The following is a 14,628-nucleotide window of genomic DNA, read 5'->3' as shown; positions in this document are numbered from 1 at the left end:
TCTCGCCCTGCTGAATCGTTCCTAAATCAAGGGTCGTCTTCTTCGCAGGTATGTTCATGGCAAAGTTGGAGGTGAATAAGTAAGCAAGCGTCCTAAAGTTATTCACACAACCAGTCGGCAGGTTGCCGAACCATTGTTGTGCGATTCCTTTGAGAGTCGCTGGGAAACACTTGCACCAAGTGGGATCATCCAACCCTTGAAGGTACATCAGGTTGGTGAATGCCATCAAATGGTCTTCTGGGTTAGTAGTGCCGTCATAGGCGCCTACGAATACATTTTTCACTTTGGCCGGCTGAGCGGCTTCAGCAATTTCCTTGGAGAAGGCCGACGGCTGTTCCCCAAGTCTAAGCAACCGTAGCTGCCAGTCCATAGGTTGGACATTTTTTGCTGCATGCCCACCAAACAGAGGTGGCTGCAAAAAATATTGTTGTTGTGGTACAAATGGTAAGTTTGGTACCGCCTGGTCACTATGAAAGCCGGATTGACGGGAGGTGCCGCCTGACTGACTCTCATGATACGACTGAGTATACTTCATCGAGGTATTACGTAGACTGTCTTGGAAGTTTGAAGTAGAGGCCGACTCTGACAATCGGTCATTCTTCTTCTGTTCTAGCAATAGCCGAGCATCTGTGTATGTTTTCTTCGACCCGTCCGCCTGAATATGACGAACATGTTTCCTCTTTCCTGGAGTAGGAAAACGGTACTTTGTGAAATCAAGGGCAGGCGGCTCCCACTTCCTAGAGTTAGGATGAGGGGTCGCCTCTCACCCTTGAACTGGCTTCCTCTTCCCTGAAGTGGAAGGTTTCTTAGCCGACTGTTCCTTGGCCAGAGCAGGCTTCTTGTTGAGAAACTCTTGAATCTCTCCCTTGAAGCCCCTCATGAAGGTCATGAGTTCGTTCCTTGTAATGGGAGCAGACCCATCAGCCGGCTGCTGCTGAACAGGCGGTGCGCCTGCTGGATCACTGAGTCCAGTTTGAAGATGTTCCCGTTCCCTCCTTTTGGTATGACGGGTGCGTCGGGCCCTTAGGGTCCCGTCAGAAGCTGTGTGAGCTTCAACTTTAAATTCATTCTCAGTATCATGGTCCGACTGAACTTGAGGGTCGTCTAGGGGACGCCTCTCTTCAGGATTCGGTACAGACGTGGATGCCATCTCAGAAATACTCTCCCCACAGACGGCGCCAAAATGTTTCGGGGTTTTCTGATGTCCTGCGGGAGAGTTACAATTCCGAGACTGGAACCGGACGCCTGTACCTGCAAAACAAACGGATGCTCCGGATGATTGGAGATCCGCCTCCAACGGTCAAGTTAATACTTGATTAAGGAGTAATTAATGCGGAAATAAAAGTGATTGGGTCTCTCTAGGTGAGAATGTTTAATGTGCGTAATCCCTCTTAATGAGGATTAAGGGAGGTATTTATAACCTTGGGAAACGTGCCAATCCTAGGTTTAGGTTAACCTAGGGCTGATTGGGCTTCCCTCGGAAGTTGGGCCTAGGTGGCCGGTTTCTCCATTAGGCATGGAGTATGCCACGTGTCATGACATAATAGGTCCAGGGTGGACGAATAGACGTGTGCCACGTGGCAAGCCCTGACAGTTCCAACTGGGGGACACTTGGCAGGACCTGATTGGCCCACGTGGCGCATTCCGATTGGTGGGAGCAAAATCCCCTAATCAGTATCCATATGGTGTGAGGTGAGTATTGTGGTTACTATTCAAAGAAAAATGGATGATGGTTGAATCTTTGAAGAAACTTAATACAAAAGTTAGAGGATTTTGAGTCAATTCAAGTGAAAGGATGTATTTGAGATAAAATGTATTTTTTTTAAATCGAAGTTTATTTTATAGAAATAATGTCTTTAAGGGATTGACGACAAAGTTAATTGATATAGAGAATTTATTAATGATGGAATAAGCAATGATTGCATTGAGATATTAATGAATTGGCTTAAAGATGAGTTATGGATTATAGCAACCAAATTAAGGAATTTGAAGTTATGAGAAAAGATGATTGAGTTTTTAAATGTTTAATACGAAGTATTATGAAGTAATCAAGAGTTAATGATTACGATTTAAGGATGTGGTACCAGGATTTATGAATGTGTTGGGAAGATGTTAATACTTTTGGAGGATACCTTGAGACAAGTTGCTAATCTGCGAGCGATAAGAGGGTCAATATAAGATGTGTTCCTTTTATGCTTAGTACCCATGACAGTGTTTGCTATGAAGTTGAATATGTGATTATTGAGTTTCTTTATTAAAAAAAAGACTTTTATTGAAACAAGTATTTTATTACAAGTGTGCAAAATGAATTTTAAAATACACAATTTTCAAAATAAAGTTTTGTGTTCTTTGTTACTAAATAGTTGTTAGATTGAAAACTTTCAAGATCTTTTAAAATCTTTTATTAAATATTTTTATTTCAGCTCATACTTTGTAATTATATATATACGAGACTTTTATAACAATTTCTCCTAATGTAGGTATTTTAAATTATTTTTCGAATGACTTATAAAAATATAGTTCGAGTTTACTCACTACTTTTATTCATATTCATATCATTTTAACCTAAGCTTTTTGGATGTTTGAAACTTTTTGGTTTTCCTTATTTTGATTGATGATTGTTGATAAATTGTTAATATAGTTGATTTATTTAGTGAGTTGCAGTGTTGATCGAGTTACGGGGCGTAACTCCTTTAAGGGGGGTAGAGGGCGAACTCCTTTAAGGGGGGTAGAGGGCGATAGAGTTTCGCGCATTTGCTTTTTGAGTCATTTTTTGAGTGATTTCGAGTCTTACTTGAGTTTGGTTGGAGTCTTGAGTCAAGTTAGGATTGTGCATGAACCAATAATTTCAAAATGATTTTCGTTTCTTTTGGCTACCCGAAACTTATTTTAAGGGGGGTAGACTGTAATACCCCGTATTTTCATATGTATTTTCTAATTAATTAATTAAGAATTATTTTATAAAAAGGGTATTTTAGTAAATTCATTATTTGGAGCTAAAATAATATTTAAATTTTGGCACCAAATATAAGTATTTAATCATTTGAATAATTAATTATTTTCGAATTTCTAAATTAATAATATAGGTTTAATTATCTTTCTAAAGGTCGGTCCATATTTTATTATACTAACTATTTCAAGAGAAATATCTAATATACATTATGTACTTAACTAATTTTATATTATCTAAAATATTTATTTATTCAACTATTTTATTATTATTTTCGTTTTTATATTAAAAAAATAATAATAATAATTGTGAAACGTGATTTGATCATGCCTTGAAGAGTGATTGTTATCACTTTAGTTTGTTAATTATTATATTTTAAATTAACCTCTACCTATCTTTCTTCTCCTAACCATATGTATATCTGCTATATAGCGGAGTTTTTTCACCAGCATTGGGAGGAGGTGGGCGAGTCAGTTGTAGAGTCGGTACAATCTTTTTTCTCTACGGGGTATCTTTTAAAAGAATTCAATGCTTCTCTGCTTGTTATGATTCTGAAAGTTGAGTGTCCGGAGTTTCCAACACAGTTTCGACCAATTAGTTTATGCATAGCTAAATGTATGGTTAACAGAATGAAGACGCTTTTGCCTAGGTTAATTTCGGAATTTCAGCATGCTTTTGTGCCAGGTAGATATATTGAGGATAATGTCATGCTGAGTCATGAATTATTGCATCTGGTTAATACTAGTAACGGAGAGTCCACTAAAGCTGTTATCAAATTGGATATGTCTAAGGCTTATGACCGTGTGAAGTGGAACTTCCTCCTCCGAGTACTTAAGGCGTATGGTTTTCCGGAAATTTGGATACAATGGATTTCATAGTGTATCTTGACGGTTTATTTTAAGACTCTCATTAATGGGCAGCTCTCGGAGATTTTTAAACCACAGTGTGGTTTAATGCAGGGTGACCCCATCTCTCCGTATCTTTTCTTATTCTGCATGGATATTCTATCTCGAATGTTTACAATGGCGGAAGATATCAAACTGATCAAAGGACTTCGAGTAACGCGCAGATCGCCATCAATCTCACATTTGTTTTTTGCAGATGATGCAATGGTTTTCTTTCATACAACCCAAGATTCGTGCAGGAATGTGGTGGATATCCTTGATAGATTTGGGGGCATCTCGGGACAGCAGCTAAATTTGAGTAAATCTTTTGTTAAGTTTAGTAAGTTTGCTCAGGAGGAAGAGGTAGAGGGCCTTAAGGCAATTCTGAACATAGGTCAGGTCCAGGTGCTAGAAAGACATTTGGGTGCGCCAATTGACTTCACAACAAGGAAAATGGATGTTTTTAAATACTTGGTGGATAAGGTTGCCGCAAGGATTCTCTCTTGGGCAACTCTCAATTTATCACAACCGGTGAAACTGATTTTGATTAACACTGTTCTGATTAGTATTTCTTCTCATGTAATGAAATGTTTCAAGCTGCCGTCCTCGATTACAAATAGGATTGACTCCTTGATTGCTAGGTTTTGGTGGGGATCAAGGGGAGAAAAAGGCATGCACGTACTGGGTCAAGAGGGAGATTATCCAGAGACCAAAGGGCATGGGAGGTCTAGGTATAAGATCTATGGTCTGTTTAAATGATGCTCTTATATTAAACAAGTGACTAGAATGCATTGTAATCCCCAGTTATTAGTGGGCCGCTCCCTCGATCCTGTTCATGAGTGCCCTCTTTGTCCAGGAGGTGCAAATTCTTGTCTACGTGGTAATGCTTCTTGGGGTAGGCGGAGCTTATTCAATGTGGCGAATAAGATGGTCAAAGGATATCATTGGAAGATAGGCAATGGCGAAAGAGTTAAGGTTGCAAATATGAGATGGGTACAAGGTGCTATACCGATTTTTAAATCAGGCCAACTTCTACGGGGTGTTGGTTCGGGGAGAGTTAAAGACTTGATCTCCCCAGATACGAGATCTTGGAATGTTGCTATTATAAGGGACATATTTGAGTGGAGTACTGCCAGAATATTCTAGAAATGGAGTTGCCTTTGAGCGAGGAGAAGGATGTTCTTTACTGGGGAGGGCATCCATCTGGAATCTATACCGTAAAGGCGGGCTATGCTTTCCTCATGAGCAACTGTAGTTTGCAACAGGAAGTTTTATCTGACAATGTTTTTTACAGGTTAATTTGGAAGCTCAACATCCCACCAAAGTGGAGTTTATTCCTTTGGAAGCTAGAAATGAATGGGCTAGTCGTCAAGGCTAACCTTGTCAAAAGAGTGATAGATATTGAAGATTACTGTGACTCTTGTGGGAAGGAAGGAGAGGACTTGCAACATCTTTTTAGAATGTGTTCTTTTGCAAGGTATGCTTGGAGGAACTGCTCCTTGCATATCTTGTCTGAAATTGATGAATCTACTCCTTTGGGACAATGGGTTTACAATTATATCCTGCTTTATCATAGCGAGGATGGAAAGGGGAGTGAACGACTGGGAATGTTCATAGGGGTCCTTTGGAGTCTCTGGCGGCTAACTAGAAATGGAAGGGTCTTTCGTAATCAGGGAGGATATCTTGCGTATTTGTTTAGAAATTTCAATATGGCAATGCAGGAACTATCAGTGTGGAGGAAGGTGGATGGGGGGGATGTTGTTAGAGATAAGGTAAGAGGTAATGATGGTGCGCCACCGGGTTTTGTGAGAGTAAACATTGGGTGTGAAAGGGAGGAGAATTACCACCCAACATATACTAGATTGGAGGTGACTAAGCTATAATGACGGATGGCTCTTGGCAAAAGCAGACGAGGATGGCAGGAATAGGGTGGGCGTACTCTGAAGACCAGATAACCTACATGGAAGGAGGAGGCAACTATGGCAAAGCACACTCATCTCTAAATGCGGAAGTCATGGCATGCGTGGCTGCTCTAAAGTGGGCACAAGTGAAGGCTTACCAGAGAATACTTGTGTTCACTGATTCACTGGCCCTAATCCAATTAATCGCGCATCCGAATAAGCGAGAGATCAGGCTGAGGTGGACTATCCAAGAGCTCCTACGTGTAGGACAATGTTTTCTAACTTGCATCATATGGAAAGTGGGAAGAGAACAGGTTGCCAAGGCCCATGAAGTTGCGAATAGTTGTAGAATCAATTTAAATAGCTTTGTTGTTTAAGTTTTTATTTTTGAGTTTTATGTTGTCAAAAAAAAAAAAAAAATAATAATAATAATAAAAAAAAAAAAAAAAAACCAGATGTATATCCATTTAAATTTTCTTATCTTTTAACCCAACTATTAATCTAGACTTAATTTGATTCAAATACCTTAACAACCCCAAAAACTTATCACATTTTATAGTAATCATATCACACCTTAAGCTCTATCCTTTCTACACCCTCAACACTATAAATAGACCCATAATTCTTCCCACTTATTCACACCAATTCTCTACTTTTCTTCTCCTCTTTTTACACAAATCATCCCGTTTATCTTTGAAGCCAATTTTTGGGCACCTCTGGTTAGTTTTGGGATATTGACGTTTTACCAAATATTGTTCTTCTCGAAAAATTCTTGAGGTTAGGCTCAAGAATCACCCAATTCGGAGTTATATCAAAGGAGTTATAGCCTATGCAAGTTCTGCCTATTCTTTCCAACGTAAATCCAATAATTCTCTTTTCCTTGGTTTCATATCTTTTCTTATTCTCTTCTCTTATTCAATTATTATTTGGGGGATTTATAAATAATTATTATGAGTAGTTTTAATTATATAAAATCAGATTTTTAATAATATTTATGTTGAAAGATTCATGTACATATAGTTGGGAGTTTTTAATTTAATTATTTGTGAACCTTATATTGATTAAGGTTATATTTATTTGTAGGTTCTTGAGGTTCTTTTTGTGTGGTTTTTCTAGCAAGGATCAAGGTACGTTTAGGTGGCTAGATACCTTTGAAAGTAATTAGTTTGAGTAACATGTTTGACATGATTTGATTGGTGATTGAATTAAATTGATTTTGAAATAAATTATGTTTGAAGGTATTTATTTTAATAAAAGTATTTGAATGATTGATTTTTAAATCATGTTTTGAATGGTTTGGATTACTTATCGTGTTTAAATAATATTGGGAACTATTGAACATTAAAAGGATTTATTGAACCATTGAATTATTATTATTAATGATTTATAAGCATGTTAGTAATCTCACTATGCGGATTTGGTTTATTGATAAGGCCTTGGACTTTGTATGACCGGGTCTTTCCTCAAGAATAACCTTGTTATATAAAGAGACTAGCTTGGGGGGTGTGCACACTTGGGTGAGTAATTGGATTAAAAGTTTAATAAAGGAATTGGTTTTATTAACTATTATTTTGAATATTGAATCATTGGAATCGGTTTTGGAATAATGAGTTTTGAATTTATTAGATTAATTATTGGAATTGGTTTTAAAAGCATGTTTGCAAATAAATTGAGTTTATACTATCTTGCACTTATCGTACTTAGCATATTTTGCTAATCCGTATTTCTTATTTGTTTTGGTTCGCCCTGTTTCCGTAATGGTAACTAGTGTTGACTATTTTCAGGTGGAGTCATGAATGAGCATATGGGAGTCCAGGGATTGGCTTCACCTAGTTTAGAAATGTTGGTATTGTCTTTATTTTTTAGCACTTATAACAATGTTACTATTTTTATAAGTATTAAAAAAAGAAAATCGAGTTTCCGCTGCAAGTTTTGTAGTTGAGTTAAGTATTTTGAGTAGCCTTGCGTAATCACGCGGCGGTAATACGCCCAAGTCTATCTCTACGCTATAATTATACGTATTATACTAGTATTTCCGTAGAGGGAGATTTGGGGGTGTTACAAGGGTGTTTATTGAGTCGTTTTTTGGCTTATTTTCCAATAATTTAGCTCATTTTATCATTTATTTCTTTTATTTTCTTATTCTCGTCTTTTATATTTTAATTTGAGTATTTTGTAGTTTTTAATAGTTTTTAGTTTAATTTCGTAATTTATTTATGTTTCTTATTCTATAGTGTTTTTAGTCTTGTATCTAGTTAATAATAATCTTCTCGCTTTTCTCCTTCTTTTATTTTCAATAAGTTTCTAGTTTGTTATTGTAGACATGTACTTTTGGCCACCTGTCCCGACAACAAGTGCAATGACAATAAATAAAACCATCTTTATGTTGGATCGAAGTGAAGAATGCTTATGGATGACTGGATAAACCGCAAAACACAAAAAGACTAGCCTCACCCAAAACAAATACAAAACAAGGTCCGATTAGCTAAACCCGATCATAACTAGGCTTAACTCGGGCTTAAGACCCAATAATGATGGATTTAGAGGCGCCTAGGTTAAAATTAAAGCCGCCGAAGAAAAATCCGCGCGCATCTCATTGAGTCGCGCTTGTCTGGCGCGTGCAACTAATTTAGTTGCGCGCAACACCCGGTGCAACTTCTAGAGATGCGCTCGCAGAAGATTAAGAATTTTATAAATTATGAAATCGAATCTTACCATAAAACCGCGCGCAAGACATTTAGTTGCGCTGCCCTTAGCAGCGCAATGAAATCACTTGCGCTGGGATGCCGCGCGCAACTCATCTAGATGCGCGCGACACCTGCTGCGGTAAAATGTTTACAACCCTAATTACACCCATTCCCTATAAAATAGGGGGCCTAATACGAGGCTAAAACAGATAGAAATGAACCTAAAATCCTGACAGAAACTAGTGAACTGATCGAGGGTTAGATAGGTCGTTAAACTACTACCTTAATCAAATTAATCATTTATAATACCTAAACTTACACCAAACTAGTTAGTGGCAAGTAAAGGGTTGAACCACTATGGAAGCACACTAATTCAACATCAATATTCACTAATGCAAAGAGTAAAAATGAGATCGTTTTTGTTTGTTTTTTAGTAAAGAGCACTAAAACTACAAATAAGCAAAGAAGATGATTAAATCAAGGGAGAATGACGCTAGGGATACGGGGGTGTCAAATATGATTAGAAAGAGGGGAATAATAATGATTATCATGAAGAACATGCCAAAGAACACAAGATTATACCTAAACAATTCATTCTCATGCAATAGTCTACGCAAATCAATGAAAAAAGTCTATACTAATAAGGATCATTCTCATGCATCCTAATAGTTACAATCAAATCAAGAGAATAAAGAAGCACAATCCATAAAACTCCAATTTAATAACTCATTCTCATGCAATCATTAAAATAGAGATGATCTTAATCTAGTTTAAATCACTTTCATGCATTTAAACTAGAAAACATCAAATAGAGTGCAACAGTAATCTCAAGCTACCAAAAATCATGTCTTTCATCAATTTATGGCATGAGTTCAATCCAACCATCATCATTCATCCAATATCAACACATATTTTTCACCCCCTTCCCCTAGCTAAGAAATTAGCCTAGAGAAGGGAGATTAAACATAATATAAAAACTAGAAATAAACTCAAGAAACTCAAAACAAAACATGGTTAAGAATAATAAAATCAATAATAACTAGATGAACTAATAAGATTAGCAAAAATAAGCAACAATAAAGCAAATAAATAAAGCTAAAAGAAAGGATTAGAGATTACTAAAGAAAGGATTAATGAAAGATGAAAACTTGAAGTGTTGCTTGATTGAAGATTAAACTTGACCAAAGTCGAATACAATGAAGAAAATTGAGCAATAATCTACTTTCTCTCTCTAAAATTATCTAATCTAACCCTAAGAAAGAGAAGCTCTCCTGAAACTAATTAGAAAATAGAATAAATGGTTGTTACTAATTACCCCAGAAAATGGGTATTTATACAAAGCTAGGAAAACTAAGTATAATAAAAGAAAAATGAGAAAATAAAGAGGAAACAAAAGAAAATAAAAGAGTAAGGAAAATAAGGAAAGGAAAAGGAAATTAAAATAAAAGGAAAACAAAAACTACTAAAATCCAAATCCCACGAAACAATAATACACTACAACGAATATAAGCTTTAGTGGCGTTTATATAGTGGCATTTATCACAAATGCCACCTAAGCCCGTGAGTAGCAATCCAAAAGAATAGCTTTGGACGACATTTGTAAAAAAAAAAACGCTGCTGGAGCCCAAATTTCAGTTCGCGGGCTTGTAAACCTTGTGGTGCCCGAATTAATTTTTCACTCCAAAAATAAAAGTTCCAAAATTTTGTTTCTCACTCTCTCCGTCTCACTCACACTGTTTGCTGGTTCAGGTACTCTATTCTCCCTCCATGGTGTTCATCATCTTCTTCCTTTCCTCTAACATCTTTTTCCCTTTTCTCTTTGTTTATAACACTGTCATTTACACGCTTCTTTAAATTTTGATCTTCTCTACTTCTTATTTAGTAATTCATTTTCTAGGGTTTGGGTACTTGTGGTCTACTATTGGAATTTTGAAGGTAAACTTTTGAATTACTCTTTTTCTCTTTCTTCTATTGTTTTTCATACCCAATTTCATTTCTTGAAACCCATTCATGTAAAATGTATAAAAACCCCTTCTAACAACATACTTATTAAATTGAATTGGGGCTCCATAAAAATCAGTATAATTTAGCCAATACCTTACTAATTGATAGCTAAGTATAATTATAATGTCGTTCTTTGAATTATTATAGGAAATTGTTGTTGTACAGTGAACAATTTGGATATATATTCAAAGATTAATTTAGATTATCTAAATTTCCCAAACCCCTGTTGTTTTCGTGAATGTTTTTTGGTTAGGTTTGACCTTTTTTTTTTCTTTTTCTTTTTAAAAAAAAATTGTGGGCAGGTGGAGGAAACTACTTATTTTGTAGATAACAAGTTTTGGAAGAAAGTTAGTTTGTAGATTAAGAGTGTTACTTACAGCAAGATTCTCAATGTATATTCACATCCTTTATCATTTTAATATTGATAAATTCTATAGTTTGTTGTTATTTGAGATATGCTAATGTGTAAATCAATATTTGATAGATTTGTTTTGCATTGTGTTTATAAATTTGCATTTAACTTTATATAGGAAAAAATTGTATACATTTACTCAAAGTGTACATTATATAATGCAGGTTATATGAGTGCTAGCTTTGTTTTAGTTGATGGTTGCAAATATTTGAGTGTGTATTCTATGAATATATGAAAATTTTGTAGTTTGTCTAATCTTTTTCCATCTATGTGTTGTTGCCTTTCCTGTGTAAACCACCCCATATTATTGAACTTTCGTCTTGTTTGTGACCCTTTAGTTATTGGACTTATATGTTATAATTTAATCAACTTAGTTAAAATGTAGATAGAAATAAAGAAAGATACATATAACTTATTATTATTGGGTTGTGGCTTGTAGGCATGTGAGTATTAACTTTTTGTATAAGCTAAAGATGAAGTGTGTGCTTGTGTGATTTGTTGTGGTAGCCAAGCATCGTCCTAGTAATAATTTCGGGTGTTCTCACTTAAATTGTATCTGATGGATGTCTGACATCTAATATCTCCTTTAATTGTTCTTATGCATTAGTCATGTACTATTGTTGGGACTAGTTTATGTGATTTATTAGAGTTTTGTTTTAGACCTATAAATGTATATAGGTGAACTTATTTAACTTGTTAATTTACTATATTGCTTTTAAAAGTGTCGTTTCCTTTTTGTTAGTTTGATAATTATAAGAATTATAAACATATAATAAATAAAAAATATTATTAAAGATAATTTAATGTCTTAGTATAATTTGGATTCATTTGTTTGTTATTAAAATCTGTGCTAGTTGGTATTATGAGTTTACTCTCCCAATTATATCAATAATAGCATATTCTTATATTTTTATATCAACCAGTGTGACTAATGGATCATAGGAAGCGCAAATGGATTGTTAGTAATAAGTGGGGATGAGCACTTGATTGGGGTAAATGAGTTTTTGAACTTTGCTTTTAGAGACGATGAAAATGGGAAAGTTCCATGTCCATGCCAAAGGTGTGTAAATAGGTTTTCTAGATCTAGAGATGAAGTATTTACTCACCTAGTGGAGCATCGGATGCTTGAAGGCTATGACACATGGTATTGTCATGGGGAATCATTATCTGATTTTGTTCAAGTGCAAAATTTGAATGTAGATGAAGGAGTAACTGGTCTTAATGATAACCAATCTACAGATAAAGATATGATGGAAATGTTACATGATATTTTTGGAGCTCCCACTCAACCTCAAAATATGGACTTGGATGAAAATGTAGAGGATGACTTACATTCAGGGGGTTTTGCTGAAAATAATAATGCTTTTCTTCCTCATGATGTTCAGAAATTTAATGATTTCATTAAAGATGTAGATTCAGAATTATATCCTGGGTGTACAAAATTTAACTGCCTATCATTTTTATTACACTTGTACCATATCAAATGTCGTTATGGATGGTCAAATACATCTTTTGATGTGTTGGTGAAGTTACTAAAAGAAGCTTTTCCTGATGGAGCTACTTTACCAAGTTCATTTAGAGAGTCCCAAAAGATAGTTGATGGATTAGGTCTTAATTATGAGAAGATAGATGCATGTCTAAACGATTGTATGTTGTTTTGGAAAGATAAGGTTAATGAGGAGGAGTGTTCTATATGTCATGCTTCTAGATGGAAAGACGATGGTAAATATGAAAATGTCTCTGTTTGTAAGAAAAAGAAGATACCTGCAAAGGTGTTGCGTTATTTTCCTTTAAAGCCCCGGCTACAAAGGCTTTTTATGTCATCTAAAACAGCAAATGACATGACATAGCATGAGAAAAAACGTAAGAACGATGGAGTGTTAAGGCATCTAGCAGATTCTGAGGCTTGGAAATGCCTTGACACTAAATTCCCTGATTTTCATGCTGAGCCTCGTAACATGAGACTAGGGCTTGCAACTGATGGTTTTAATCCATTTGGAAGAATGGACAGCACGTATAGCATTTGGCCCGTAATTCTTATTCCCTACAATCTACCTCCTTGGTTGTGTATGAAAAAAGAAAATTTCATTTTGTCATTACTTATCCCGGGCCCAAAATCACCAGGAAATGACATTGATGTGTACTTACAACCTCTTATTTAAGAATTAGTTGAATTATGGGAATTAGGAGTTCCTACACTTGATGCTTCAACTGGAGAAGTATTTCAAATGCATGCAGCACTTTTGTTGACTATAAATGATTTTTTAGCGTTGGGAAACTTATCAGGGTGGAATGTCTATGCAGAATTTGGTTGTCCATCTTGTAATGTGGAAACTCATTCTATGAGATTAAAATACGGTCATAAATTTTGCTTTATGAATCATGATCGCTTCTTAAATGATTTAACTGCATCTAGACAACCTTCAGGAGAGAAAGTATTGGAGCAACTGAAGCACATCAATTTTACTTTTGGTAAATTAAGTCGATGCTTCAATGGGACATGGAAAAAGAAGAGCAATTTTTTTAAACTTTCTTATTGGAAGCATAATTTGATCCGTCACAACCTTGATATGATGCATGTGGAAAAAAAAATGTGTGTGACAATATTGTAAACACTTTGCTGAATATTGAGAAGAAATCAAAAGATAACTTAAGTGCCCGACGTGACCTTAAAAAATTGCGTATAAGGAAGAGATTGTGGCCTAAACGACGAGGTCAATCTGGAAGGTGGTTTTTACCGCCTGCTTGTTTTAACATGAGAAGGAGCAAAAAAAGATTTTCTATCAAGTTCTGGAAAATGTTAAATTTCCAGATGGATATGCATCCAACATATCACGTTGTGTTAAAAAGCATCGAACTTTAGCTAGTCTAAAAAGTCATGACTGTCATGTATTAATGCAATGTCTTCTTCCTATTGCTCTACGAGGGAATCTTGATGACAAGGTTGTTTCAGTCCTCGTTGGATTGTGTAACATCTTTCGAGTGTTGTGCGGGAAAACCCTTCATATCCATGAACTTGATTTACTCGAGCAGAAAGCTGCAAGGGTGCTGTGCTGTTTAGAGAAGATTTTCCTACCTTCATTTTTCACAGTGATGGTTCATTTGGTTATTCATTTAGTACACGAAGCTAAAGTTGCAGGTCCGATGCATTATCGGTGGATGTATCCAATTAAAAGGTAGCGGTAATATATTCTTTTTCTGATGGAAGTCTTTGAACTTGATATATACAATTGAATCGTAAATTATTATTATTATTATATTTTTTTTTTGTTTATCTACTAGGTACCTGAAAACATTGAAATCCTTTGTGCGAAATAAAGCTCGGCCAGAAGGGTCTATTGTTAAAGCTTATCTTGCTGAAGAGTGTCTCACTTTTTGTTCAAGATACTTGAAAGGTTTAAAATCTAGGAATCATTCTAGAAATAATGCTAACAATGAATAGGCTGAAGATATTGAAGATATTGAAGATAATGAACCAGACATTCTTTTCCCTGTAGATGGAAAGCCATATGATAACATTCGTGGTTTTAAAATGGATGAAAAAATGTGGAAGCTGACAGACTCAAGTCGTATTCACCTAAACAAAAATAAAACCTAAATCCACTAACTATGTAGATAGGGAAGAAGGGTCGAACTACAGGGAAACAAGTCAATTTACTACTAACTAATTAAATGCAATTTAAATTATCAAGTAACAAATTGTTGCAAAAAGGTAATTAAATACTAAAAGGTAAGAGTATGAAGGGAATAAAAAGGGGTATAAATCAATGAAAGGAAAACCTAGGGCATA

The 14,628-nt window shown here is 35.5% G+C and overlaps 1 protein-coding gene and 1 long non-coding RNA gene across 2 annotated transcripts; both read left to right on the top strand.

The window, feature by feature from the left end:
* Positions 1-9,821: 9,821 nt before the first annotated feature.
* LOC110702250 lies at positions 9,822-11,128 on the top strand. The gene is made up of 3 exons (XR_002507455.1): positions 9,822-10,171; positions 10,320-10,357; positions 10,729-11,128. It is a non-coding gene; the product is annotated as an uncharacterized LOC110702250 (long non-coding RNA).
* Positions 11,129-11,870: 742 nt separating this feature from the next.
* Positions 11,871-14,280, top strand: LOC110702251. The gene is made up of 6 exons (XM_021879957.1): positions 11,871-11,898; positions 12,039-12,580; positions 12,689-12,821; positions 13,002-13,310; positions 13,651-14,014; positions 14,121-14,280. Exons 1-6 carry the CDS (start codon positions 11,871-11,873, stop codon positions 14,278-14,280), a joined length of 1,536 nt encoding a protein of 511 aa, XP_021735649.1.
* The last annotated feature ends 348 nt before the right edge of the window (positions 14,281-14,628 follow it).

The sequence above is a fragment of the Chenopodium quinoa genome, unplaced genomic scaffold, assembly GCF_001683475.1.
Source record: "Chenopodium quinoa cultivar QQ74 unplaced genomic scaffold, ASM168347v1, whole genome shotgun sequence".
Classification (NCBI taxonomy): domain Eukaryota; kingdom Viridiplantae; phylum Streptophyta; class Magnoliopsida; order Caryophyllales; family Amaranthaceae; genus Chenopodium; species Chenopodium quinoa.
The sequence above is the reverse complement of the archived record's forward strand: the minus strand, read 5'-3'. Positions and strand labels throughout refer to the sequence as shown.